General features: G+C 52.3%; 1 protein-coding gene and 2 long non-coding RNA genes across 9 annotated transcripts in view; 2 read left to right on the top strand and 1 right to left on the bottom strand.

The window, feature by feature from the left end:
• Positions 1–643, top strand: part of LOC121010725 (uncharacterized) — a 109,575-nt gene extending 108,932 nt beyond the window's left edge. The window contains exon 4 of the long non-coding RNA XR_005781344.1: positions 448–643. This is a non-coding gene — a long non-coding RNA (uncharacterized LOC121010725). The remainder of the gene's footprint in view (positions 1–447) is intronic.
• Positions 644–13,231: 12,588 nt separating this feature from the next.
• The window catches only part of MACROH2A1 (macroH2A.1 histone), a 79,139-nt gene continuing 65,050 nt past the window's right edge, over positions 13,232–27,320 (bottom strand). For all 4 annotated transcript variants that reach the window (XM_040444519.1, XM_040444521.1, XM_040444518.1 and 1 more), the window contains exons 9-11: positions 24,087–24,176; positions 21,440–21,614; positions 13,232–13,987 (exon numbers count right to left, since the gene is read on the bottom strand). In XM_040444519.1, coding sequence (XP_040300453.1) covers positions 13,822–13,987; positions 21,440–21,614; positions 24,087–24,176 — 431 coding nt within the window. In that variant the 3' untranslated portion in view covers positions 13,232–13,821. The remainder of the gene's footprint in view (positions 13,988–21,439; positions 21,615–24,086; positions 24,177–27,320) is intronic.
• Positions 13,987–22,178, top strand: LOC121010727 (uncharacterized). 4 transcript variants are annotated; one of them, XR_005781346.1, is made up of 5 exons: positions 13,987–14,203; positions 14,860–14,968; positions 16,444–16,526; positions 19,977–20,157; positions 21,332–22,178. It is a non-coding gene; the product is annotated as an uncharacterized LOC121010727 (long non-coding RNA). The 4 variants fall into 4 exon arrangements; XR_005781347.1 differs by having other exon boundaries at positions 13,987–14,198; XR_005781345.1 differs by lacking the exons at positions 13,987–14,203; positions 14,860–14,968 and having other exon boundaries at positions 16,334–16,526.

Raw genomic sequence — 27,320 nt, forward strand, 5'->3', positions numbered from 1 at the left:
GAGATGGACAAGCGGGGTTCAGGGCAGGGGAAGTGAGGATGGAGGCAAACAGCCTTGGGGTTTTGCTTTATTTAAGGCCTCAGGAATCTTCCCTGAACAGGCCAGCCTTTGCCCATGGAGGGCTTCCTCCCAGAACTGGATTGGTTTGCATATCCCTGGACCTTTTAACAACTTAGAAAAACACATCAGTTCTTTGGATAAAGAGGAATTTAGCACAGACAATTACCACGGGCTTTAGGCATTTCAAGGTTGTTATAAAGGAAGCTGGGGCAAAAACAAAAAGGCAGAAGGACCGAGACAGCACTGCTTAATTTCCAGCACTGATACAAGACTGGTCCCTGGATCTTGAGCAGACCCTCTGTACCTGGTTCTTAGTTTCCCTGTCTCCTACGTACACATTCCCCATGGGTCCATCCACTTGTGACTTGTACCCTTCATTGATTCCAGGCTTGAACGTTGCTGCAGGTTTGCAAGACTTCACATCGAGGAGTCCTTGATCCATTCAGAAACAAAGAGAAACTGTTTTGTGAGTTATTAAAAAAAATTTCCCTTGCAAAGTAAGAATTCCACAAAGGTAGTTAGCAGACAGTCCTCAGAATTTGCAGAGAGATACCACTTGTCCCGATAATTCCAGAGCAGGATGTGCCAGCCTGCCGTCCCTCCCTGACCCACCCCTCCCTGAGGGCAACCAGAGGGGCTCCCATCAGCCTGGCCTCCGCTGGCTGGGATGCTGCAGGGACCGGCTTCTCAGGAGCCACAGTTACCAACTGCCTGTGGAGTGAGGGTTTGATCTCCGACAGCAGATAATAAATTGTTCCCATGCACTAAACCAATTCCCCTGAGCACTGGAAACATGATAATTCCACCCTCTCTCTGCCGTCACTAACTCACGCCAAGAAACCACACTAAACCATGATGCTGAAATTAAAATAATGCCTTTGTAGGTTTGCTGATTACAAAATTCTAGGTGGGTTTCTTGACACTAAGTTTTTCTCAGTGATTCAGGGGCTTGCTGTCCTCCCATGCCTGGGGTACTTTGCATTACAGCATTTATGGTTGTGGCCCTGGAGCCTTGAAGAGCTGGGATTGAATCCAGTTCTCACCCTGTTTCCTATGTGACCTTAGGTAAGTTATTTAACCTTTTCTGTTCCCTTGTTCTCAGGGGAGAATGGGATCTTCCTCACAGAGCTGTTAGGGCACTAAGCTACCGTTTATTGAGTGCTTGCTGTGTGCTGGGGCACATGTACCCTGCCATTTAGCATTCGCAGTGACCTCATGGTGGGGGTGTCCAGGGGGGTAGTATTGTTCCTATTTTATAGATAAGTTGTAGACCCCGAGAAGCCAAGTGACTCACCCAAGTCCACAGCTGGTGAGCAGCACAGCTGAGACTCGAATCTGGAAGTGGACTCAAATGTTCTCTCTCTCTCTCTCTCTCTCTTTTAATGTTTATTTATTTATTTTTGAGAGTGAGCAGGGGAGCAGCAGAGAGAGAGGGAGACAGAGAATCTGAAGCAGGCTCCACACTGTCAGCACGGAGTCCCATATGGTGCTCAAACTCACAAGCTATGAGATCATGGCCTGAGCTGAAGTTGGACGTTTAACTGACTGAGCCACCCAGGGGCCCGCAGTTATATGTCCTCTTTCTCAACCACTGAGACAATGCTTGCCCTTGGAAGGGCTTGCGTGCAGTAGGTACGCAGTACAAATGAACGGACAAAGAGAAGAGAGCTGAGTGCGTTGTCTGTAAACCTGATCCCAAGGAGTGTGTCAGGTCTCATGCATGAAACCTGGATTCCCAGGATCTCAGCCTGATGGCAGGCAGGCAGATGGCCTCCTTGGGGATTGTTCCAGGGCACGGCTGGGCAGCAGAAGGCCCTCTGGAGTGCCTGAGCAGTCTTCTCCCCTCCCTCCTGGGCAGGCAGGGATGTCTAGAGTTCGAGCCCAGATCCTAGATCCTGGAGGCAGGCGCAGCGTTGCTTAGATTTAAGGAGTAAGTTCAAAGCAGAAAGGAAGCTCTCTTACAAATGAAGGGCAGTGTGGGTGTCAGGGCCAAGGGAGGATGGTTGAGAATTCCCAGTAAAACTTTACAGCTTCCGCACTTCTGTTCCTCTCAATCTTCCCATGAAAACCGCGCGTCTGGGGGAGTGTCTCGACTGAGTGAGGCCAGGAGCCACCCATTAGCCCTGCCAGGCAAGGCTTTCCGGCTTCATTAGTGCCCGAGCACGGCCCTGGTGGACGGCAGCCGGCTAATTGGGGGCCACACGGTAGGCCCGCAGGAAGGAGAAGTGACCACCAGTGCCCGTGGGGGCCGGGATGGCCCCGACGCTGCCCGCCCACCCTGCTGGCCTGCATCTGGGCAGAGGACACTCTGCTCTTGTCCCTTTTATGCGTATTGACTTAGCGGAGTGCAAACATGTTAAAAGTTCACTTTCTCCTTTATAGGAGTCTATAAAAAGGCTCTTAAACTGGAGTCCTAGGGCTTGAGCGAGACACATGTAGGATCAGGCCTTAGGGATGGTGTAGTCCGTCCCCCCGCCTTCACGGAGGTGTGAGCCCATTTCGGATGTTGCTTCAGCTTGAAGCCTGGAAACCCCAGCTTGGCTCATACAACCACAGCAGACCCATGCCAGCAGGCAGAGGGGTCCGGATGTGGGGGCTGCCTGTGCATTCTATCTCTGGTGTGTCCCTGGTGAAAGCTGGCTGGCCTGCATGGCTCTCTGGGGTGTAACAGCAGGAGAGTCGGCCTTGCCCAGGGCCAGTGGGGGGTGCCTGAGATCCCAGGGTCTCTAAGCAAGTACAGGAGAGGAAGTGTCCCACATGCCCAGCATCTGGCTAAGTGAGCTTCCTGATCATCGGCCCTGGTGACTTAGAGCCTAGGATGGCCTGCTGGGGTGCTGGAGAGGGTGGGGGTGCAGGATGGACTTGTACCTCTGGGGTCCTTGTGTGACCACAAGAACCACAGAGCCCACGGCATGCCCTGTCCATGTAAAATGCTCCCTTTAAAGAGTGACTTGGTAATCAAGTGATGAGCCCTGTAGTCAAGACTTGCGGGTTGGGGGGGGTGCAGTTTGCAGGCTTTGGGAAATTGGTTTTGTTCCTCAGCCCTCAGTTTCTCCGTTTGTCAAGCTGGGGGGCCCTCCCTGCCCTGCCTGCCTGCCTGCCTCTCAGGGTTGTCGCAAGGCTACAGTGGGAGAGAAGCATTTGGGAATGGTGGGTGGGACAAAGGTGCTTTATGGCCCAGAGGGACCTGATCTGCAGAAGGTGACCCTGGCACTCCTTTGTTCAGCAGACAGCTAATGGAGGGGTAAGAGATTGAATGTGCTGGGGCTCACTCCCAGGGCCTGGCCAGTCACTGTGTCCTTCTCGCTGTGTCTCAGTGTATTCTATTCTGTAAGTATGGCTTTGGGCAGGAACACAGGATCTGGTCCCACTCACAGGCACACACCCTGGGGCATCTCCCTGATACTGGCTGTCCCTTTTGGCTCTGCCGATCCGCCCCTCGCATTGGGCCATGCTGTCCGAAGAGGTGTGGCAGCGCAGCGGGGGCCTCCATCTGTGGTCTCCCCACGTGGCGCCTGGGCCCAGTAAGCAGGTCCCTCTGGGCACCAGGGGTGGTTGATGGGGCCAGAGCAGCCCCCGTGGTCAGCAGCAGCCTTCACAGGCCTGTCCAGCCCAAGGTATTCCTCCCGGCAACCAAGGGAGAGCATGAGCCTTGGCCTAGGCTCAAACAGGTATGAGCTTTCCTGAGAGCAGGAAGTATTCAAAGCTAAGAGAAAGGTAGGAAGGGGATAGAAACCTTTTGGAAAGAACAGTTACCCTCCGAGTGTAAATCTGGTCAAAGCACAGAAGAAGGTTAGTGTGGGTTCTGTACCTGATGGGCAGGCTGGCTTTCAAGTCCAAATTGGCCTTGCCTCTCTACCTTGCTTAAATTCTTGACTCTCTCTGAGTCCATTTTGTCACAAGTAAGGTGGCGATAGGTCACAAACTGTAGAGTATTTGGGGAGGGGGGGGGAGTTTAATGCAATGAGTGTGAGGCACCCAGCGCAGTGCCTGGAACACAGAAATGTTCACTACATGGATATTATTATTTCTACCACCATGATTTTCACTATCAGTAGCATAGAACCATTGATTGATCGAAATGCCCTGGCCATGGTTGTTGCTCCATATGCTAAGTTAAATGGTATGAAAAGCTTGGAGTGTAACCCTGAAGAGCTCCACCAACTCAGGTTCTAGAACAGTGTTGCTCAATACAATAGCCACTAGCCACATGTGCCCACCCACTGAGGACTTAAAATGTGATAAGTAAAAATGAGAAACTGAATTTGAAATTGTACTTAATTTTAATTTAAATAGTCTCATGTGGTTCATGTGTACCATATTGGTCCTGAAGGTTCTAGAAGGTTCCCTCCAAACTGGACATGGCCTAGATCTTCTCTGAGCTGTGTTAGCACCGGATGGAGAAGGGTTTACTAGTAACTCCAGCACTTCCAGCTACAAACAATAAGGTTGGGGTTACACATGGTATTGGTAACCACCTGGCCAGATTCCTTTAAACTTGGCCCGCATGAAGATGAACTGGCTACTCTCAAACACTGACCATAGCCAGAGTTTGGATTCTGGCCATGGCAGGTGCCTGGCTTCTAACCTTTATGGGAATCAGAGCAATAGTAAGAAATAGATCACGTTTATTGAAGTATTTGGCCCCAACACTGTGTTGCCAACTCTATTTCACAGACGAGACCACACCCCCAAGAGGTGGGGTGACTTAACTCGCTCCTCCTCCCTTCTCAGACCACAAAAATAGAGGCCCAGCCGGTCTCGTACTATCGGAATGCCAAAGTATGGCTCAAGGTCACGGGCTGCAGAGCAGTGTTTCCCCAGCCAGAGCAGGGAGTAGCTTCCCATTTTATAGCTGTGAGAGTGAAGGCTCAGAGGGTCCAGAGGACCTCCCCAGAGGTCACAGGGAGTTGGTCATTCCACGAGGAGGCAGGACGGTACTCAGGGCCCGCTGGTCCCTGAAGATCACTTCTCCTGTCACCCAAGTCCTCCCTGCCCTGCTTCGACTTCCTGTGGCCACTGTTAGGGTGGACAGGCCGCACCGCAGGGCACGTCCACACGAACTGGAGCGAGGGCAGGGCCCCGAGTGGGGTGGTCCTGGCTCAGCGGGGTGGGGTGCACTGGTGGGGGACTGACAGCTGACAGCCTTAATGGGCACATTGTCCCCTTGCTGCCGAGAGCACCGCCCGGCCACTTCCTCACACGCCGCGCGCTGGATGAGCTCATGTCTGAGGCTGCGGGCGGCACGGGGCAGCCGAGCTTGGCTGCAAGGAGGCCCGGGGCCCGCGAAGCCCGAGCAGGCTGGGGCCGGCGGAGTCGTGAAGCAGAACGTTGTAATGAGCGACGCCGGCTGGATTTATGGGGCTGCGCACGTGCGCCTGGCCTTCCTGCGAGGGCCTCCGCACGGGAACAAAAACAATTCCTGGCCCGAGAACGGCGCGACTGGGTCTTAACAAGAGCCCACTAATTACTGGAAGGCCCCGGCCAGGTCCCCAGCCTGTGGAGGAGCAGAGCGTGGGGCTGGTTCCTGTGTCAGCTTAGGCTTTGCTGGAGTCTTCGGTCTCTACTCAGGAGGCCCAGCGGGAGGCACGAGACATGCCACTTGCTACCTATGGCGTTGCAGAAGCCGCTGACCTCCTCCTCACTTTTCCTCATCTGTAAAATGGGGCAATGTGCCTTCTGAGGCCAGGGGGTGACAGCATACCAGAGTGAACAAGGGTGGGCCTCGCAGATGGCCCGTTTCTGGTTCTGAGTCTTGGTTATATGCCTGGTTCTGTTGTGTGGCTTGCCGAGAAACTTCACCTCTCTGAGCCAGGCTCCCTCACCTAGAAAGCGGGGATAACGGCGTTCAGTTTGCAGGGTGACGAGGAGGATTTGACAAGAGAACGCACGTGGACTCCTTAGTGTACCAGGTACTCAAACCGCTGCCACCTCTGCACGCGGTCATGGCTGGCTGTGTTACTGTCATCTTCCTACACAAGCATGCAAGTGGCAGATGGGTTCTTGAAGGCCCTGTGTCAGTGTGATTCTGCAGCTGTGCTGTGGTGTCTGGGCTTCAGAGGGTCAGACCCATACCCTGTCAGGGGCACGTCGGAGACTCATAGGGGCCGACACGTCCCTTGTCCTCTTTCCGCTGGTAGAATCTGGGCCTTGGACTGAGAACGGGGCTTGTCCTGGGGCTGGGTCTGTGAGCAGGAGATCCCTGACTCGGGCTTGTGTATTGGGCCATCAGGAAGTGGTGCTAGTCTCCCCCCAAGGACACCTGCCCTGTGGCCAGTACCCTTGCCTGGAAAGTTTGTGCACCAGGCCCCCTGGCACGCAGGCAAGAAGCTCTTGGCTGCAATAACTCAGAGGTCTCTCCTGCAAACATTTTCTACTGTTTTCCCTGTTTATGGATATCGTGGATTTAGCATCTGGCCAGAAAGTTCCCATGACCACTCCCTTTTCAAATCAAGAGCCAAAGAAAGCAGAAGCACCAGATGCCACGAGATCTGGGCTGTGGTTAGCAGTGTGGCGAGAGGGTGCCGTGCCGGGGCCTGGGGCCAACATCACACTTCACTCTGAAGCCACCGTGTGCCCACATGAAGCGAGAGATCCAGCAGAGTGGTGCCCCTGGCTGACTTGCACAGGGATGGATTTTCGGGAACGACCATGTTCTCCCCAATCTTCTCACTGCCTTGTCTGACTCAGGCGGTCTGCCTGGTGACTAGCCTCTGAGGTCCTGGTGGAGTCTGCTCACGCAGTGATTCCCATCTGGGTCCTTGGGGTAAGACACCGAGGGTGCCCCACAGGGCAAAGGCCCCTCTCCCCGGCCTCATGGAGGGCAGGGTTTCTTTTGCTTGTCCACTGCTGCGCGCCTAGGGCCTCGCATACTGATGGGTCCAGAGGGCTCAGGGGATGTGTGTGAGTGAGTGATCCTCACTGGGTGATGGGGAGACAGCCGTGTGAACACATGACAGCCATCCAGGAGGCACAGTGTTGTGGCTGCTGAGTATGCCTGGTGCACCGAGACAGGGCACCTGGCCTAGACAGACAGGGGATCGGGGAAGGCTTCCTGAAGGAGGAGGAATGGAGGTCTGAGAGCAGAGACCTGAGGGTTGAGCAGGATGACGAAGGAAAGGTGGCCGTGGCATGTTCCAGACTGAGGCACTGGCATACACGGTGGCCTGAAAGCGACGTAAGAGAGGGGTGCAACAGTCTGTACTGGTGGAAAGAGGGGCGGAGGCGGGGAGGTGAGGCGGGGGGAGGCTGGGCAGCCTTCCTCGGGACCCAGGCCCATGTCCCCTTCAGGAGGCAGCTTCTGAACTTCCATGGGTCCCTCTTCCCTTGACCGTTCTGCAAACGGAAATGCTGTGCCATCATCCCAGCCCGTTGTGAGGCCTGAGGCAGCCGTGTGTGTGCACATGTCTTGTGTGCTGTAAAGGGCTGCGTGGCTGATGGCTCTGGGTGCTGCCCTGTAGAGGCCCTGGAGTGACTGGGGCCACTTGAGGTCCAGAGGTCCAGGAGGGTTCAGGTGAGGGCCCCCTGCCTAGCGAGGTTGTTTAAGGGAAGTTGTGAACATCCCCTTGGTCATTTGGATTTGCCCAGAATTAAGGCCGTGAGTAAGCGAGAGTTCCTCACGGTTGGCCTAACCGAGATGTGCCACAGGGCCAGGTGACCTCTCTCCAGGCCTTTAGGGGCTGCCTCCAGGTGGGACGCCATGGGCATGACCTCCGTGGCACGTAATGAGGAGCTGCCGGGGTTCAATTAGGCGCCGAATCTGGCACTGCACCGTGTGACTGACAGCTCATTACCCCACTGCCATTTTGGGCGGTGGAATTTAATCTCCCAGATGGCAAGCAAATCAATTTGTCCATCCACTGCAGCTGAGCCTGCTCGAAGCCTACTCTAATTTATTCTCTTAAGCTTCAGAAGCCTTGCCGTTTCAACGTACAGCAATACCAGCTTCCCTGGCCAGCCTGGGCATGGGGTGTACAGGCGGGCATGTGGAGAAGGTTGAGTGGGCGGCCTGATCGGGCGGCTGGAGTGCTCAGGCAGGGCCCATGCCATCAGCCAGGGTCCTAGTCCAGGAGTCTGGGCTTATAGGTGGGAAGGTTGTATATGGAAATAGGAGTGGTAGGACATCTAAGTCCCTGAGACCAAAGTTGCCTGCCCCAGGGCTAAGGCCAGAAGGCACTTTGGCCAGCATGGCACAGGTGATCTGCTTCCATGCATTCTAGGGCTGGGTTTCCCCATGCTGTGGTCATGGGCCTGCCAGAAGATTTGGAGGCTGTAATTCCGGGACTCTGAGCTGTCTGCCCTCAGTAAAGTATGGTCACAAGCCCACAGCCGTGGCAGGGACCTTCACCTTGCGACGCTGGGACAGTGTTCAGGGAAATCCGAGGCCTCTTCCTCCACGATTATAGTGCCTGTGGCATGTGCTCCAGGGCGCATGATGCCCTTGCTCGACTTTGGGTGCCGGGCCCCAGCAGACTCTGGAAGGCAGTCTGGGTGACCCCTCTAAGCATACTCAAGGGGGCTGTTAGCAAAGGTCTGCATTTACGGGGCAAAAACAGCCTCTCCGAGGGGAAATTTCAGCTGCTTTGTGTCCTGGGTGATCCTGTTCAAGGTGGGTATTTTTCTGCCTATCCCTCAGTTCTGCACTCTGCTGACATGGGGCTCTGGAGTCTCCTTCGGCGTGTGAGGTGGGGGGCGTGGGAGGGGTGAGTGTCGCTTTGGTGGTAGAGGGATTCGAGGAAGACAGTACCTTCTGTGGAGGGAGCATTTGTGAAACACTTTCTGGAGTTTGACAAAGCAGCCCGGCTGAGTTGGTTTTTAGGGGTCAGGGAAAGGCCAATCTATTTACACACCTTTGCTAAGGAGCATGGCGGGGCAGTGATGGCGGCCGGGATTAATGAGCAGTTTTATTGCCTCGCCTGTCAGGAGGGTCATGGGATATTATTTTGATATCGGGGGGCCCCCAGAAGCAAACACATCGGGTTAAGTTATAAACAGAAGAAATGCCAAAGGAAAGGTGGCCTCACCCCTGGCCATTGAGCGTTTCCTTTTCTTCTCAGCCAGGGATGGGCCCAGGACCCTCCTCCCACCCCGGTGCTTTCAGGGGGATCCCTCTGAGGCCGCACCAAAGCCAGTTCCCAAGATAACATTGGCCGGTGGCGCCGGGCCAGGAAAATTAAACATCACGGTTGCTAACGAAAGGAAACGTCCGGGCCATCCCCCAGCCTCCGCTGCCTCTGACAGAGGGAGTGCCGGCCCACTCGGGGTGAATGATGACACAGCCCGAGTGACATGTTGAGGAAACTGCCTGAGGACTGCCTGCACCGGGCCCTGACCGGCCCGGTTGGGTCTTCCACCCCTCCGGCCTCGAGATGGGGACCAGGATTGGGACTGAGTGACTGGACGAGAGACCGAAGTGACTGCTCATCTCTTGTTTTCTTCTCCTGTCTTCTTGCCTTCTTGCCTTTTCTCTGTCAGGGCAGACTGTAGCTGTGACCAGACACAGCCGCCTGACCCTGAACGGGCAGGAGCAATTCTGCCGGATAAACACGGGCACAGATGGACAGCTCCACATGCCGGGGCCAGAGCCAGGGAGCAGGGGCCATAGCGGATGTGGCTGGCCTGGCTGCACGTGGGGTGCAGGTCTGGGCTTCTTGGCCCCCGGCGGACCCGTAGCTCCCCTGGCTGGCACCGCCAGGCCTGTGTGCTGTGTGGCCACTTACCATGCATCACCCTGACCTATGAAGTCCTGTCTATGTCTTCTGCTGCACAAACCCCACCCCCACCCCCTGCAACACTGAGCTAGTGCGCGCACCTCCCTCCCGAGTCCCTGCCCATTTAGCACGCATGTCTCTGGGTCTCCCACTTGGCTGGACAGAGGCAGGGTCTCACCTGCCTTTGCCCGTTTGAGGCTCTTTTCATAGTAAGTACCCAGTAAATCCCGTTGGCCCCTAGATGGTTTTAACATACATTTCTATTCATCTGTCCTCTAACACGTTCTGTTCATGCTGCCAGGGCTGGCCACACACGACCTGTCTGGAATAGGCAAGAAGGCCTGCCTAACTGCAGCAGAACTTGGGAGTACATACCAAAGGAGAGGCCACCTTGGAGGTTCAGAGAACATACAATGGGGAGCATTTTGTTTAGTTAGACAACTGGGCTCATGTCCCAGCTCTAGCACTGAGAGCTGTGTGACCTTGGGGAATATGCCTCACCTCTCTGTGTTGTAGTTTTCTCGTCTGTAAAATAGGGATAGTATTACCAACATCACAGGGTTGCCATCCAGCTGAATGGATGTAGAGGACTGGGATATGGGTGTGCATACACACACACACACAGACACACACAGACACACAGACACACACACACACACACACACACACACACACACACACACACAGTAGTTATTACTGTCATATTAGTCCCAGTTGGAGCTATGGTGCTGTGTTAGATCTCAGATGCAGGAGGCGGAGGAAATTGTCTGGATTATTGAGGGCAGAGCCCAGCTGCCGAGGGCAAGGGCTGCTCCTCAGGAACAGGGAGTGGGGGGGTGGCTGTTGTCTATCTAGTGCCACCACCAGATTGCAGGGCTGCACAGCCCCTAGCTTACAGAATAATTTCATTTTTGGTAAATTTCACTAACTGCAACGGCTCTTTTGAATGGAGGCATCTGTGCATTTCAAGTTTTCCTTGCAGTTACACCAAGTTTTCTTTCAAGTAATGAGCTGTTTTCTTTTTCCCCTGTAAACATGAGGCTGACATCAGAGAACAATTTTTGATCCTGGTTTTAAAAACTAACTGGGTGGTTTAGACATGATGGGAATCCCAGGCAGTTGGCTGGCTCTCTTTTCTGTTTCACTGAAAAGCATTTCTTCAATGAGCCCACATCTCAGGGGCGAGACGCACTTTGGATTAGTGAAAGTTTAGAAACATTTAGGTGATTATGGTAAATAATTCACGCAAATCCCGACAACTGCAACTTATTCTTTTGTGTGTGCTGGAGGAAGAGCCTAAGCTGGCTCCCTTTCCTGCATTTGCTTCCCAGTCCTCTTAGCGCCATCTAGTGGAGGCCCCTTGCTAAATAATAGGATTTGCTCCTGTGGTCCCTTCTTCAAAGTTGAGGAAATGCAATTCACCTAGAGGCCTTTTAACCCTCGGTTCCTTTTGTGTTTCAGTCTCCAAGTTAGAAACACCACCACGGTGGGGGTACCTGGGTGCCTCAGTTGGTTAAACGTCTCTGCTGTCAGCACAGAGCCCACTTGGGAGCCTCCGTCTTCCTCCTCTCTCTCTGCCCTTCTCCAGCTCGCTTTCTCTCTCTCTCTCAAAAATAAGCATTAAAAAAAAAACATCACCATGGTTAACTGGATTTCCTTTTGTTGCTGATAAGAGTGAGCCATCAGGGGCCCTGCACTGTAGTTGTCAGCATCTCTGCATCTGAGTCTGGTGGTGACTTACTAGTCGTGTGATCACTAGGAAGTTACTTAACTTCTCCCAGCCTCAGTGTTCTCAGCTGCAAAATGCCTTTGAAAACAGAAAGGGCCCATCGAATTATCCCTGAGGCACAATGAAATTATGCCCCTGAGGGGCTCAAGACAGTGACTGGCACACAGCAAATGATCACCATCCCCAGCTAACAATAGCACGGTTTCTTTCTCGTTATCCTGCATGCTGAGGATTCTACCTATAGACAAAATGCTCTTGGGTGAATGACTGCACCGTGTGGTTTGTCCGAGCAAACACTTTGAAGATACTACTTTTGACCTGATGACATTTTAAGATGCGTCTTGAAAAGACCACAATAAAGTTTTTCTTTCTTTCTCTCTCTTTCTTTCTTTCTTTCTTTCTTTCTTTCTTTCTTTCTATCAAATTCTAATCAAGAAGTAGGAACTGTAGACTCAGTAGAGATCTTGGGGAAGAAAAGTAAAAGTATTAACACCATACCTTTATGAGAAACTTGGAAAAAACTGTCTTTCAGGTTTGAGTTAGAAGCAGTTGCCTTTTCATTGAAAAGCATGGTTGTGTGATGGCTTGGGACTTCTATTTTGATTTCATTAGGCACAGTTGGGAAAGGAAAACTGATCCTTTATGTTCATCTCTGATATGTGTGTGCTGCATATTTTCTCCTGGTTAAAGTCTGTTCTAGAAGCAGGCCTATTTCTTTTTAGAGAGAAACGGTCTTCTGTGCATTTTAGGCAAATGTACCTTCTGAAGCAAAGAGTGTCTGTGTTTTGCTGAATTTAGGTAACACAAGGTTTAGCCACTGTCGTCCAGCTGGGATCTCCGTAAATACAGCTGACCCTTGAACAAGATGTGTTTGAACTGCACAGGTCCACTTACGTGAGGATTTTTTTTTTTTTTTTGATAAATGCAGTATAACACGGTGTATGTATTTTGTCTTCCTTCCGTTTTTCTTAACATTTTCTTTTCTCCAGCTTTCTTTATTGTAGCAATACAGCCTACAATGCACGTAACATACAAAATAGGTTAATCGGCTATGTTATTAGCAAGGCTTCCAGTCAGCAGTAGGCTATTGGTAGGTAAGTGTTGGGGGAGTCAAAATTAGACTTGGACTTTCAACTGGGCGTGAGTTGGTGCCCCGAACCCCCACCTCGTTCAAGGGTCAGCTGTAATCTGCATCACTAAACACCCACAGCTGTGAGAAAGCATGTCAAAGCTGGGAGCACATCTCAGGGACCTTGGGAGTGGCACCTTGCCCTTGGAAAGTTTTTGGCCGCAGGGACCCTGTCCTACAGGAACAAGAGGCCCGACCCAGCTCCGGCAGAAGTCTCCAGGCTTCGCCAGCTCCATGTGGCAAGCGGCCCAGAGACACTGGGCCCGTCCATGAACCAGAGAGACTGTCAGGAGGGGGCAGATGGGAGGAGAGATCTGGGCTCAAGTACCAGTCTGCCACTTACCACCCCCATGGCTTTCAGTATACCTGCTTCCTCACCTGTGAAATGGGGAGAACGCCCTTGCCCGAGTGTCACAAGGATGGAAGGAGAGACTTTAAATGAGCTCCCCCTACCAGTCATTAGGGCCTGAGGATGCTCCTGTGTCCAGGCAGCGGTGGCCCTGTGGTGGCTCTGGGGACAGCTGCTCTCGTCCCCCATCCTGTGACAGGAGAAGTCCACCTAGGGCTCAAGGGCACAGTAACTTGAAACAAGCCAGTCACCACAGCAATTTAACATTTTACTAAATCGATTCACACAAATTCCAAATCGCAAATATAATTAAGGACAACAGATTCTGTTCTGCCTTTTAAATCTTTCATTTTCAAATCCATCATTAAGACAAAAAGTAAACAAAAATGAAGTCTGCTGCAAATTCATGATCTTTCTTCTTGAGGAAAAAAAAGGAACATTAGAGTAAAAAGAACGCCACTGGGTGTACAATAAAGCACCACAACACACGGTTACAAAACAGGCTTCCTGGATTCGGCCACACGTAGAAGACAATGCTCTCCCCGCTGTTCTGCGTCAAGCAGGATTTCATTAAAATAAACTATAAAATCTCCTAGGTTACACTAAAGTCAGACACGGTCTGGAACACAGTGCTTAACAACAGTAATGCCAACTATCAGTGCTAACGTAAAAACATTTTAGAAGGTCAAAAACAATTAAACTGGAAACCAAAACCTTATCTTCCCTAGATGAGCAAAACTGGAAATGAAAGGGTTCCGCCTCCCAACAGGCGTGAAGGGGATTTTTCTTTCTTTCTTTCAGATCGGAGGCGGGGGCGCGGCGCAGGCTGCCTCTGTACTTCAGCCTAGTTGGCGTCCAGCTTGGCCATTTCCTGTACGTAGATGCCTATACTCTCGCTGTCAAAAAGCACGAAATACACCGTTTTGATGGAAGAGGACATCGTTGACACGAAGTAACTGGAGATGGCCTTCAGAATCAGCTGAGCTGCCGTCTGCTTTGGAAAGCCATTCCTGCAGGAGAGAAGGGGGCTCAGCAACCAGGGGCCGCCGTGGCCATGGGCCTGCCGCCCTGCCGCCCTCCCTCCCGGAGGCCCCCAGGGCTGGGTGCTGTGCTTCGCCTCGAGGGGCCTCAGTGCCTGCGAGGGCTGCTCACACACAGGGGAAGGGCCAAGCAACAAGCACATACGCACGACTTGTGTCTCCTGCGTGGAGTCTCCCAGGGGTAGTGTGAGTTCCCACATTTCTGTTCCCAGTGTTACTGTGACTAGGACGGGGCTTGACGCCACCCCTCCCCCATGGGACAGCTGGAGGCTGGAGCTTCTACAGGAGGGGACTGTTGTTCACACACATAGGGGCGTTAGAGCCTTCATGTGGGCCTTAGACTCGACAGGTGCTGGGGCTGCTGGCCTGGAGTGCATCCCAGGACCCACCAGCTTGCTATCACCCATAGGCCAGGCCATGGGGGGCTGGGAGTGCAGGGGACGACTCCTGGCCGAGGGGGCTCTTTATCTCAAGAAATGGCATTCAAATTTCCCCGCCAGACGGCTGTGAATTCACATATTTCCACTTAAGGTAAAAGTCAGGTGGGAATTTTGGAGGTAGGGCTCAGACTCGGGCAGAATCTGAAATGAGGCCTAGAGAGACTGTAGTCTCTTGCTCTACATGTGCCTGGGGCTGTTCCTGGTCAACACCGCAGGTGCAGGACCCAGGAAACCCGGGACAGTGGCAGGAACATAGTGGCTTGCCTAGGCTGGCAGAAAGGATGTGGGTTTTGAGCCAGTGGTCTGGATTCAGATCCCTTACTGACCCCCTGGGTACAGTTAAGGATCCTCAGGTGAGAGTCTGAGGCCAGGTTTCATGGGGATTTCTTTTTTCATTGGCAGATCTGCAGTCTTCCAGAGCCCCCAGCCTGTGGACCATTGTATCCAAAGTGCTGGGCCAGCCTGCCAGCTTAGGCCACACCCCTCCTTCAGATGGGGTGCCTGCTGCCAGGTGAGAGGTTTTCAAATGCATAAGGTGGAGGCTTTCTTAGAACATTCTGAGCCTTGCTTGCTAAGTGCCTCTGAGTTTTGAACTACCTTAGCTTATTCCTCTGGAGAGCCACACTTACTCTCCAGTTGTCAGTACTAAGCACATCTCAGGGCCACAGGGCAAAACCATTCTAGTGACTTGGTTTTCATCCAACGGGGCTTCGCCCAGCTGGAAGATGGATCCCTCGTACTTGTAGATGCTTTGGAAGTGAAGCTCATTCTTAGCAGACAGGGGGTGTCACCCGGGGCACGTTCCCAGCCTGTGCCGAGGGGCCTCTGGGCAACAGTGGGGTGTGAGGCTCGTCCTCAGCCACACGGCGCCCACAAGGCAGCCAGCCAGCACAGGACTGCCCGGGAGGAGCGGGATTCAGAGGCCGAAGGAAGAGCTGCACAAGTGTACCAGCTGCAGGAAGGGGGTGTCAGGCCCAGACTCCCCTGGAGCAGATCCTGGGTGCTCTACCAGCAGCACAGGAAGGGTGCCCAGCAGGTGGGGCAGGACGGAGGGTGGTGGGGACCATGCCGAATGAAAGGTTTCGCTGGAAGGGGGGAGAATGTGGGACCCACAAAGCAAGTTATTCCCCTTCCCCCCATCCACTCTCAGATCTGCAAGCTCATTCTGGGAAGCAGCTGTTCTCATCACCCCTGACAGAGTTGCCCTGAGCATTTTCACAGGATAGGTTGTCTGGTAAAAGGCACGTGTTGGCAAGTATTTGAAGACAGGAACTCAACTTCCCATTTTAGGGGCACGTTCCTAGGGGCACGTGTATACATGAGTGTTGTGGGGGGTCCGCCTCACACCCGCTGTGGGTGCCTGAGCGTGTACAGGCTGCCCTTCACCCAGCCCCAGTCCTGAGGGTGAGACCAGGGCCAGCTTTGGGGGAGGGCTATGCCGTTACAGGGTCACGGGGGTCACTGGAATAAGGGACCCTTTAAAGTGTCTCACAAAGAGCCAATATTTACTTTCCCACTGTAAACTCAGATTACGGCCTCTAACTTCATCCCTGGCGAGAAAAGCCAGTGGCCAGATCTGCAGGAGTTCCGGAAGTGCCTGGAAGCCGAGGCAGGACAGGGAGCCTGGCCCACCCTCCCGAGCAGCCTGTGTCAAGATCAGGGAGGGCTTATTCAGATGCAGGTTGCTGGGCTCTGTCCAGGGAATCGGAGTGGGCAGGTCGAGGGCACACCCTTTGAGAACCACTGTTCTGTATGGAGCCAGCAAGGAGGTTTTAATCTGAGCTCACAGGGTGGGCCCCAAGGTTAAGAACCTAGAAGTGAGGGAGAGAAGGTGGGGATCGAAGGCTCTAGGCCCGTAGTATCAGTATCTGTCAGCCCTACTGTTAATGGAGCACGGGCTGGTCTCTTTCAAGGTTGTTGGGTACAAGTGAATTTGACTTCTTTCCAGGAGAACCTCTTATTGACAAACCCATCCCTCTGTCCTAGGCAACCACAGCCTAAAGAAAAAATGCAGCCAAGGGACCGTAGCTGTTCTGGACCACGCAGGCCGCCAGGAAGGAGTGGGGAAGGTGATTCCTTTCTTTATGTTTTCAGGGCTCCAGAATGTTTTCTCATGGCCATAGTGAGCGGTGCCTGTAGCAAAATGGAGCATAGCAGCAGCTGTTCTCATGGCAGTGCTTTACACACCACACCCGGAGCCCTCAAGTCAGGGGCAGCTGTGTCGCTGCAGAGGCCCAGATGGCCTCCCGTCCTCAGGAGGGCCCAGCAGCAGGGCAGTTAGAGGCTCAAGCCATGGAGCCACACAGGATTTGAGTCCAGGCCCTGCCTCTGTGTCTTGTCTGTCATCCGGGGAAATGGGGTAGGTAAGCAAGGCACCTGTTATCCCTGGGGGCTGTGAGGATTGAACAAGACAACGTGCAGAACATCCTCAATTGGTAATGGCGTCTATAGAACAGGCAGTCTGGCAGCATCTTTCTAGAGGCTCACGTAGTACAAAACTGTCTTCCTCCCAGGCCCCATGATCGCTGTCACCACTGCGCTTTCCCTGTGCCGACAATGTCGGCCTCAGGCCCCCAGAAGGCCATCGGGGTCTGCGATGCCCAGTCAGCGATGACTACTGGCACGCATGGTATGGCAGGGTGACACAGGATCACTGGTACTGTGTGGGCCAGCTTCAGAAGCATCACTGGTCTGTGGGGTCTCGCTCATCTCCCGGCTTCCTGGCCGGTTGGGGTCCCTGCTGGTTGCTTCCCTGCAGCTGTCCCCAGTGACCATCCCTGCTTGGCCAAGTCTTTGGGCCCACCTCCCCTAGCAACAGTCACTCTTTCCACCTTCTGGAGAAGACCAGATGCCCCCTCCCCCAACGCACAGTAGAGTAAGGGGAATGGGGCTTCCCTTGTAGTGTTAGATTTGGGTTTGAAGCCCAGCTGCCCTGGGGCAGGGGCCTTAACCTCTCCAAGCATTAGTCTCCTTGATGTGGGTATACAGGGTGCTGATGCCAAGAGGCAGGTGTCCCTCATAGTCCCATTTAGGTCCCATGGGGCCTGCCAGGGGCCATGGTTAAGGCATGTGCCTTAAGTTACTCTGCAGGCAAGTATCCTAGATTCCAGCCTTTTGGTCTTGAGCCAACTAAGGAGCTTCCCCTGAAGTCATTTCAGTTGTCTTCAGCCTCAGTTTCTCTAGACTAGTGAAAGGGGACCACATGAGCTGTCGCACCCTTTGGGTCAGCCTGCTCAGTGATGGCTGGGGGCTACATATTGGTAGTCTGTTCTTGCATTCCACCTGGACCGCAGGGGTTCTGGCTCACAAGGGCCATGTCCCATAAGAGACTGTCATGCCTCCAGCCCTGCTGGGCCCCCACCTTCGATGGGGCATCACTAAGTGTCTCTGTTATCAGTGAGCTCACCTACAGGGCTGGCCCCAGCAGGCACACAGGACTCTAAGCCAAGAGCTGTGTTGCACAGCCTGATCAGGGACCCTGGAAGCTCCTGTGGGGAGAGGCTATGTCTTGGGGGTTGGAAGAGTCCAGGCAGATTCTTCTGGAGGAGACAGACTGGCAGCTTGCCTTTGAAGGCAGAGCAGGATTAAAGGTGGATTCTAGACGGACTCTGGTTTTTATGGGACTGGTCCACCTGTCTAATTGTCCTGGCGGTTTGCAAGAGGGTAGGGCTGGATGTCACAAAAGGTTGAGTGACTTTAGGAAAGGGTGTCCCTGTGTGGTCATTTTTTCTGGTAGGATTAGGGTTCCCTCTCACGGTGCCCCTGCGCCTTTCCATTTCCATGTTCTATGTAGCTTTGAGCAAGTGCCTTTGTCAAGTTGGGCTGCCTGAAGGCCACTCCCTCCAGAGGCAGAGACCAGGGCAGCAGCTGAGAGCAGTGGGCTCCACTTCCAGAGGGCATGGTGGGGGGGATGGGCTGGGGAGCACAGCCCCCGTGTGGCCTGTAGCCTTCTTTCCAGATGTTCTTGTCTTAGGCTAGTAGGTAAGTCTGCCCGTTCTGTTTGGTTTCTTCCTATCTCTTCTCAGGCCAATTCTCAAGGTGGAGGGAGGCTGACGGCTGGGCCCAGGGAAGTCAGGGATTTCCCCAGTGCGGTTTCTGAGCTTCCCTAAAACCTCCTCCTGTACAGCACCCTCAAGCAGTGGGGCGATCCTCTGGTGAAGAGCAAATGGGGTCTGGAAGGGGCTCCATGCCTCTCATCTTGGCCAAGGACTTGCCCTAAAATTCGGGCTCTCCCCCGTCTAAGTCGTGTCATCTCAGGGGAGCGAGTTAACCCCTCTCAGCTTCCTTTTTATTTTTTCTTTTAGTGGAATTAATGACAGTGCTCACCCTGTAAGGGTGTTGTGAGATAATGCAGATCAAGGGTTTAGCACAGTATGTGGAACTCAATGAATACCCATAAATGGTAGCTTGAAAAAAAATGAACTGGCCTTGAAGCTCATAAATCTACAGAGTTTAATCAAAGTTCCAAACTACCCATTCCCTATATCCTACCCCTCCAGAGAGGGGGTCTCCCCCTAATGTCACACAGAGCTGAGAGAGTGGGGGTATCCATGAATGTTGTGACCATAGTACCCAAGGACAGTCTCCCTGAGGTCAGGGTCTGGCCTCCGGGGGGCTACAGGGAGAGGGCATAAGGGTGGGATGGCCCTCCACATGCTGGGCCTTGGCTGAGAGAAAGTGACCCCTCTGCTCCTTGCCAACATGTTTGCATTTCTATTATTTTCATTCCAACCCGACTTTTAGGCCGGAGACACTGGATGCCACAAACAAGCTTTTTATTTCCCCTCCTAAAACCCACTGTGATTTACAGGCCGGCTCTGGTGTAATCCTAATCTTTACTCATGAAAGAGAGGGCAGCTATTTACATGGCTCTGTGGGGCAAGGTCTGCCTGACAGATGTGGGGCCGCTGGCATTGCACATGTGCTTGCCTTTGGCATTCTGCCCTCTTAAAAGCTTTCAATGGATTGTTTTTAAAAACTTCTTACTCCATGAAAAATGTAGAGAATTACTTTTATGCTTCAATTAAAAGTTTCCCAATAGCTATATGAAAGAATATGAAATTATTACCTCCAATAAAGGCTCCTGTTGCTTCTTTCTTCGGAAGCACCTTTCATCAGAGCAGATCAAAGTGCATCCGAAGCACTAATTGAGCCTCAGGACCATCTGTGAGGGAGGGCCATCCCCAAAGCTGTGCTCACTGATAAGGGAGGCCACGGACAGAGAGGCTAACTCGTTTAGCGAAGGTCACACAGCAGCACTGTGCCAAAGAATAGACCGTCTACAGGATGTGGAAGAAGCAGGAAGCTGGCTACTTAAACTCTGATTCAGAAGCACTTTGTCAAAAAAAGGTTCGGAATCGACTCTGGCACCCATTACACATCTCCCTAGTTCTGGGGAAATTTCAAGCTAGGGGCGGGGGGGGGGGGTTGCTGACGACCTTACAATGGTGGCTTTTGTCTTTGCCACTGGCTGTGACACCCAACTGACAGAATGGCTTTCAATGGTCCCTCTCCTTTAGTTTTCTTTTAAGAGACCCTTAAATGGTGTTGCAAAGTGATGTTCAACATAGGCTCTTGGCAAAAGAGAACAGGATTTAAAAGCACAGACCGGAAGTGTGGACGGCACCCAAACCAACACGTGTCATCACATACCTCGGGATGTCCCTCACTTTGGCAGTGAAGTGGCACTCAGCGTACAGGGTAGGGAGACTGTGGGCATGCATGAGGGTGGGGCGCTGGCATGAGCTATCACTGTCCCCTGAGGGCCCCTCTTCCCCCCCCACATACTGTGGGAACAGGGCAGCTTGGGCAGACCTCCCGGTGCCACGTGATAGGAAGCCTGCCCAGGGCTAGCTCTGTCACTTGAGGTGTGGAACCCCAGTGGCAGCAGTGTTCAGAGAGGCATCATTACAAAGCCTGCCCAAGATGGCGCTCGCAAACTCTACTCTTTGCTCCTCGTGGGTTCGGAGGGGAAGTGCTTTGAAAAGAGGTGCTTTCTCTAAACATGAGGAAGGGGGTTGAGGATGGTCACCCTGTGCGGCCTGCAGTGTCAAAGGAAGCCAGTATATGGCCGCCACACAGCCCTGCCTGGGCACCGGGAGGGTCCGATGGCAGAGACCCAAGTGGGCGCACAGTCTGGATCGGATGCCCCAGGTGCAGCCACGGCCAATACATAGCCCTGGGTTATGGCCCTCTTGGGCCCAAGATGTCCACAGCTGCAGCCTCTGGTGCCAAATCCAGAGTGTGAGGCATGAGGCACAGACCGGGACAGGGAGGACCCCATGATGTGATGGGAAGTGGGACACCACCCCTGCATCATGGCACGGAGTTCCCAAAGCACTCTCCCTTCTCAGAGCTCTAATTTCTTTTAATGCACACCCAGAATTACTGGGGGCTACTTCAACGCTGGAAGCCAGAGCAGACCCAGCCCTATGTCACTGTCACAGAAGTGTCCATTCATGTCCGCCTTGCACGAGCCAGACAGCAGGACACATGGAGACAGAGCTGGCAGGTTGTGGGGGGGGGGGGGGGCGAGTGAAGGATGCCAGAGATACAAAGGTAAGGGGCAGAGGCATGCTGTGGCTGGGAGGGTGCTCCTGGAACGAAGGTCCTGGCTTTCACACCTCCCCTGTCCTCTCCACTTCCCTCATATCTGAGTCTTCGTGTCCTGCCAGCTTCACTCTCTAAACCGCCATCTCTGATGGTCCCACTACACCCTGAAGTCACTTTCTATGCTGACATCTGCTGTCACAAAGGAAATTTGATACGTTCCTCAGTCTTCCTGTCTCACTCCGTCTCTTCAATTGCCGTTCACCATTGCTTAATGTTTGTATTCTTTCCCCCCCTGTGCTTTGGGTCTTCTCGACTAAAGCAGATGGCTCGAAAACAGCCTTAGCTGACCGTGCACAAGTCAGAGCTCCACGATTATGGGCCTAGTATGCAGCTAAGTATAATGACCTCACAAGCCACGATGTGCCCTTACCTGCCGCTGCCAATGGACGGGAACGCGATGGACTTGAGCTTCTTATCGTCTGCCAGGGCCAGACAGTTCTTCACCGTCTTTTCCAGAAGTTCCTCACACTTGTCTGCACCCCAGACCGGACTGTTACAGTGGATCACAAACTTGGCAGGCAGGCCGTGACCTGCGCTGACAGCAGCTGGAGGAGACAAGACAGGAACAGTGAGTTCTGTCCCTCACACACCCAACACAGTGCCCTCCAGCTGCAGCGCGCCCCCAGGCTCCCCTGTGGCCTGCATCCAGGGAGCGCTGCAGCTGCCTGCCATCTTGTGCTTCTGATGTCCCCCTAGAAACTGCTCACCAGCGAGTCTTCTCGGGAAACACCAGGCCAAGAGCCACCCTTGGAAAGCTGGCATTGAGATGCACCACCACGAAGAATTTTAGCCAAGATTACAGCCAGCCCTCTCTGTACATCCTCCCAGAGGCGGACCCTGAACCACCTAACTTGACTGACTGTGTCAGAATGTTTGCAGCCTCAAATTCGCCTCTGGGGATCTCTAAGCCCCCTTCCTCCTGTGAACTCCTGTACACGTAATTATGATGTGTCTATAAATCTCCCCAGCAGAGTTCAGGATAAACCTATTAGGAAAGCAACTCCATTTAATGAGCCACTAAGCAACATGACTGGCAGCTCTGGTGCCCGCCTCTCCTCCTGAACTGATCTTCGTTTTTGACAGAATTAAATTGTTCTTTCACGCTGGAACTGGTTTCTGTTCCGGGGAGAGCTGCCTTTTCCCCACTACACATCTCTACACCCCACCCAGCTCCCTCCCCAGGCTTTGCCTTCTCATCAGAACTAAAGGCACTGGCTTCGGGTGTGCTATCCCTTAGGAAGTGTTCCAAGTCAGCGCCGGGTCTCCCAGAGCATGTTCTGGGACTCCTGTTCCCAAAGGTGCAATGCACAGGTGGTGGTTCTGGGTACTGGGTTTGCTGAGTGCCTCCTGCGCCATTTCTGTACAGGAACACACTGAGGCCCCACATCGCTGCTATGGTCTGACTGTTGCCTGAGCCCACTTGGGGTGACCATCCTCGTGGGTAGGACTGTCAGGTCTGCTGTGGCACTAGTAGGTACTGGGGATGAGTGATCGGTAGGTAGTGCCTCATGGTGCAGAGAAACAGCTCTGAACTAAGAGGTCTCAGTTTGACTCTTGACTCTGGGCTCAAGTGCTGACCTATAGCAACATGAGATGTGGGGGGTTTACGCACTGGTCTGTCCTCGGGAGAAGTCACTGCTGAACGATGCGTGGGAAAAGACTGGAAAGAAACATCGGTAACTGTGATCATCATCCATTAGTGCAGCCAGGGCTAAGGTTTTACACCACCTTTAAATGTTCTAAAAGTTTTTCTAAAATTGATCTTAATATCAAGGACAAAATGAGTTATTCAAACAGGCAACCATATCCTCAGCCATGCTAAATGTCATGGGTTTGCATCAGCGGTGGCCCACGTGTCACCTGCTGAGTTTGGGGTATGGAAGCACCAGGCTGACCTCTCATCACACCTCCATCTGAGGGCCACCCATGGGAAGCACCTCCAGGGTGGCACAGAGAGGTTCTGGGAAGGGATTGAAGAAAGGTCAGGAGCCCCTGGCTGGGTAGTTAATACTACATCAGTTCTCCCTTGTTCAATATGGGACTTTGGTGGAAATACCTGAAGGACTTGGAAATGTACCCTACCTGATACCACACTCATTGCAAGCAAAAGAAAATGGGCAAGGCAGAGGTCCAAGGCAAAGCGAATGCTACCCTCTTATCCACACCCGGCTCCGTGCCTAGCCCAGGATGACTGGTGAAAGAGGGTCACTGGTGTACCCTCTGAAAGAGGGCTTGTGTAGAAGTCACACAGCAACTGTTGACACCTGTATTCAATTAAGAGTCATTTTTAAAGCAGCAGTAGGATTTGCAAGACAGCTTGGACACTGGGGACCATCCAGTATGAAGAGGAACCAGAGCCCAAAGGAAGGGAATGGCTTGTCCTCACATCACTGGTGGAGTGAACCGGGCCTCACCCCACGGTTTGGACCCCTAGGTCCTCAGGAGGCCCTCTGTCCTTCCCCTCCTACCGACCACCTCCAATTCCAAAATCCAGGCCAGTAGCAGGAAGAAGGCTCTGCCACTAGCTCTTAGCAATCATTCTCCACACATCCGGTTCCAAGTTATTTTCTTACCCTTGGTATCAGGAAAGGTGTGACTGGCAAATGAAAAATGTCTATTTCTATTTTGCCCATTAAACACACAGATGGCTGAATGAAAATGATTAATTTGCACTTCTCGCCAGCACTTTTGCAGATGGCTCAGTATCACTGCCTACAATTCTCAGCTCTCAGCTTTGCCAAACTTGAATGCTGTAATTCCTTAAAATCAGAGTCTAGACACCAAACATTTAAAAGCTATTTTGAGCAATAAAGAAAAAAACTGGAAAGGTAGTTTTCACAACCCTTACACTCCCCCTGACAATTTGCATGTGTTTTAAGTCCAAATTTGTAAGGCTAACCGGCTCGGAGACAGGTTTGCGTGGACAAGCACTCCTGAGTTCCAAGATGCCTCATAATCAGGCTTTCCTAATGCTGCACGGGCCACGCCCAAATAACCAAGGCGCTGCCCCAGCTCACCTCCAGCTACTTCCAAGGGCCCATTCTTTTTTCGGAGTTCCAGAACAGCTTCCACAAACTCCTTGCCACCTTTCTTCTCCAGCGTGTTTCCTAGACAAGGACAGGGTGAGGTCAGACTGTCATTCTTGCATCTCAGGGCACACACAGACACTTAGCATGTCAGGTGATTACATACTTCAAATGATCTGACCAGCTAAATTTCCATACAGCTGCAAAACAGGAAACTAAGACTTGGTTAAGTCATGAAAGTGAAATTTAGAAAAGATTCACCACTCGGCCAATTACCACTGAGCTGGCTTTGCTGTCCGACATTTGGGGGTGACTCAGGGTAATCCTGGATATGCCAGAGATACGAGGGACATGGGACACGCCTGTTCCCTGCAAGCGTGCCTGTCCTGCATTTCTCGCCATGAGAAATCAGATGGCGTTGGCTTCTGAGGCTCATGCCCCCCGCCCCTAGATTTTCTTCTGAGGAGAACCCCCAAATATGAAGGCTTTAGGGGAAGCATACCAAGTTCCCATCAGGGAGCCAGCTCTCCCCTTGGCAGTGTGCCCAGAAGAAAGCATTCAGATTTGGCCACCTCTGGACCACCGTTCTGACCATACTTCTTTCCTATTTTGCAGCTCTGGTGTCAAAGGTGAATACAAAAAAAACAAAAAAAAAAAAAAAAAAGGAAAGGAAAAAAAAAAGATAAAAAAAAAAGAAAAAAATGGCCTCAGACACTATTTCCTTCATCACACTAATGACTCAGAATCACTTTAGGTAAAGGAAGGCAACATCAGAAGCAGAGCTTAAAGGGGAGCTTGTACTACATGAAAGTTTGTAAAAGAAGATGACTGTTCACCAGATTTTCAAGGTTAAACCCAGCGGAGGTAGGCAGCACCTTTTCTGGAATTCGGGTTCTTGCTAAGTACCCAATTCCTGCCAGGCAAACCGGGTTCCCACACAAGGTTACCAACACCTGTGAGGCCTGTTGGTTAAATGCCTCGTGTGGCACAACAGGCGGCACTGAAAACGTGTGACAACATCGTCCTTTAAAGTTTGGCCAGAATGGGGTCTCTCTTCCTTAAGCTCTGATTCATCAGTTTTGCACATTTTAAAGTACTTTTCCTCACAAGAGGATAAAATACTCCCCTTAAGATTCACCATTTGTCTTGGAAAATTCGGAGATGCACTCGGCACACTGTAGTAGGTGTCAGTCAGGGCGCATCAGAGTGCACCAGCCCAAATTCTCTTTGGATTCACCCTGTCGGGACTAGGTCTTTTTCTCTTAGAAAAACCTGCCTCACTGGCGTGCTTGTTCTGCAGGAGTGAACTAACCCCAAGAAGTATCTGGAAGGAAGAGCACATCGTCTGGGCACTGTCACAAAAGAGACGGCACCGGGGCTGATGGCAGGCACTGGCCCGCACGCCGGCCCACTGCAGGAAGTCTGGGGTTGTGTGCATGAACGTGACCGGCAGGCCGGCACCCCCAGGGAGCTCTAGGATGGCGAAGAGCAGGCCCTGCTTTTAAAGAGCAATTAGCACGGGATGCTTGGGGTAGGATCCAGCATCCCTTATTAGCCCAGACTGCCCTCACGCCTCCGCCTGTCTTGGAAAGCAGTCACAGACACTTAAAATAGCAGAGGTGTCAGGAGGGAAAACACATCCACTCCAGAGACTTCTAACTGCTGTGACAGCTGCTGTCTGTTTCTGACAAAGACCAGCGTCACAAACGGTGGCCGGACAGGCATGAGGGAGCAGGGTCAGGCCTCACAGCCACCTCCACCCGGCAGGAAGGGGAGACTCTGAGGATACAACCCAGAGGAGTGAGGCCCAATTACGGGTTCACTCAAAATATCACGCAGCCGAGAAAAACGCCTCTGATTTCTGAATCTGCTGGGTCCCAAACACTGCTGCCCGCCACACCTGGTCGGGCCTTCCCTCCTGACCCATTCTCAAGTTTGCAGGAGGGAAACAAATATGCTCTAGTTGCAACTATTTTAGGTGTGCATCCTGTACCCCCATATGCTCTTCGGGGAGAACTGAGAAATTTGGGAGGCAAAATAAGATCAGCACTGGAGGAATACTACCAGCTCCTCTCTAAAGCAAAAACGATTAAGAAAATGGGCTTATTTGGAATTAAAGGTGTTTGATCTTAGGAAGAGTGTTTACTTTAAAATTTTTTTACTTATAATCAAATCTCGCTTTAATTAGAAGTGAAATTTGCAAGTTAAAATACACTCAATGCATTTCCCAAACTTAAAAATTGAACCCTAGGTTGCAGGCAATCACCCGGTCAGGACTGGACTCCTACACACACATATGTACGCACATGTTCATGTAGACACACGTGTACTTTGTAACAAGAAACAGGCCCAGTTCGACTGTATTGTCAACACTAGTAATGTAAGACTCTTGTTTTTTAGGCTTCACTTCAGGGTTAATCATAAAGCAATTGGCTTCTTTGCCCCCAAGCATAAACACGTGTTACTCCCATGAGAACAAGAACATTATTTCATGCTTAGAAAGCAGGCATAAGTATTGGTGTTCAAAACAGCCTAAGCGAAAATTTAGGCTTGGGCATATGTCAGGCTAAGCCTGTGGTCTATTTCACTGTTAGAAAGAACTGTGATGGGTAAGAGTTAATCACGGGGCTAAGCATTCCTGCACTGGCATTCCTTCTTCCAGCAGTCTTGGGTCTCAGGAATTCACACCCAATGGGAGAAATAGAGTGATCGTGTCCTAGCTTCCTCTTTTCCCCTCTCACACATCAAAGTGGGAGCTGGAACCAATTGAGGCCATGCATGAATCTGGTTTGTCATTGTTTTGGCATTGTAAAAGATAGGTGGGTTCAGTACTAGTCTGGACTGGTTCACTGAGAAAAGGCACTGAGGTGGGCTTTGGAAGACCTGGGTTCTGGCACAGTCATTTAGGGTTCCGGCCAGCCAGTGAAGCCATCCGAACCTGTGGAGGTTCTTTTCCAGCCGTGACAGTGTCCGTGAGTGATGGGCCCCCTGACCTCGGGCAAGCTCATGGACCCAGGGTACTTAGAAGTCACTGAGGCTCAGCATGCCTCCCCTGTGCACCTCAGTGGGGGGAGGGCAAGCACATCACAGGGGAAAGGATTAGCACCAGTTCTGATCACGGTTTAGGAAGGACTAGGTTCTGTCCCTGCTATCCCCCGGCTGGTTCCTAACTCCATCTCAAAGCCTCCAGCTCTATGTCCCAGCACAACTAATCCTGCTGAACGC

The sequence above is a fragment of the Herpailurus yagouaroundi genome, unplaced genomic scaffold, assembly GCF_014898765.1.
Source record: "Herpailurus yagouaroundi ecotype Mexico unplaced genomic scaffold, PumYag 192, whole genome shotgun sequence".
Classification (NCBI taxonomy): domain Eukaryota; kingdom Metazoa; phylum Chordata; class Mammalia; order Carnivora; family Felidae; genus Herpailurus; species Herpailurus yagouaroundi.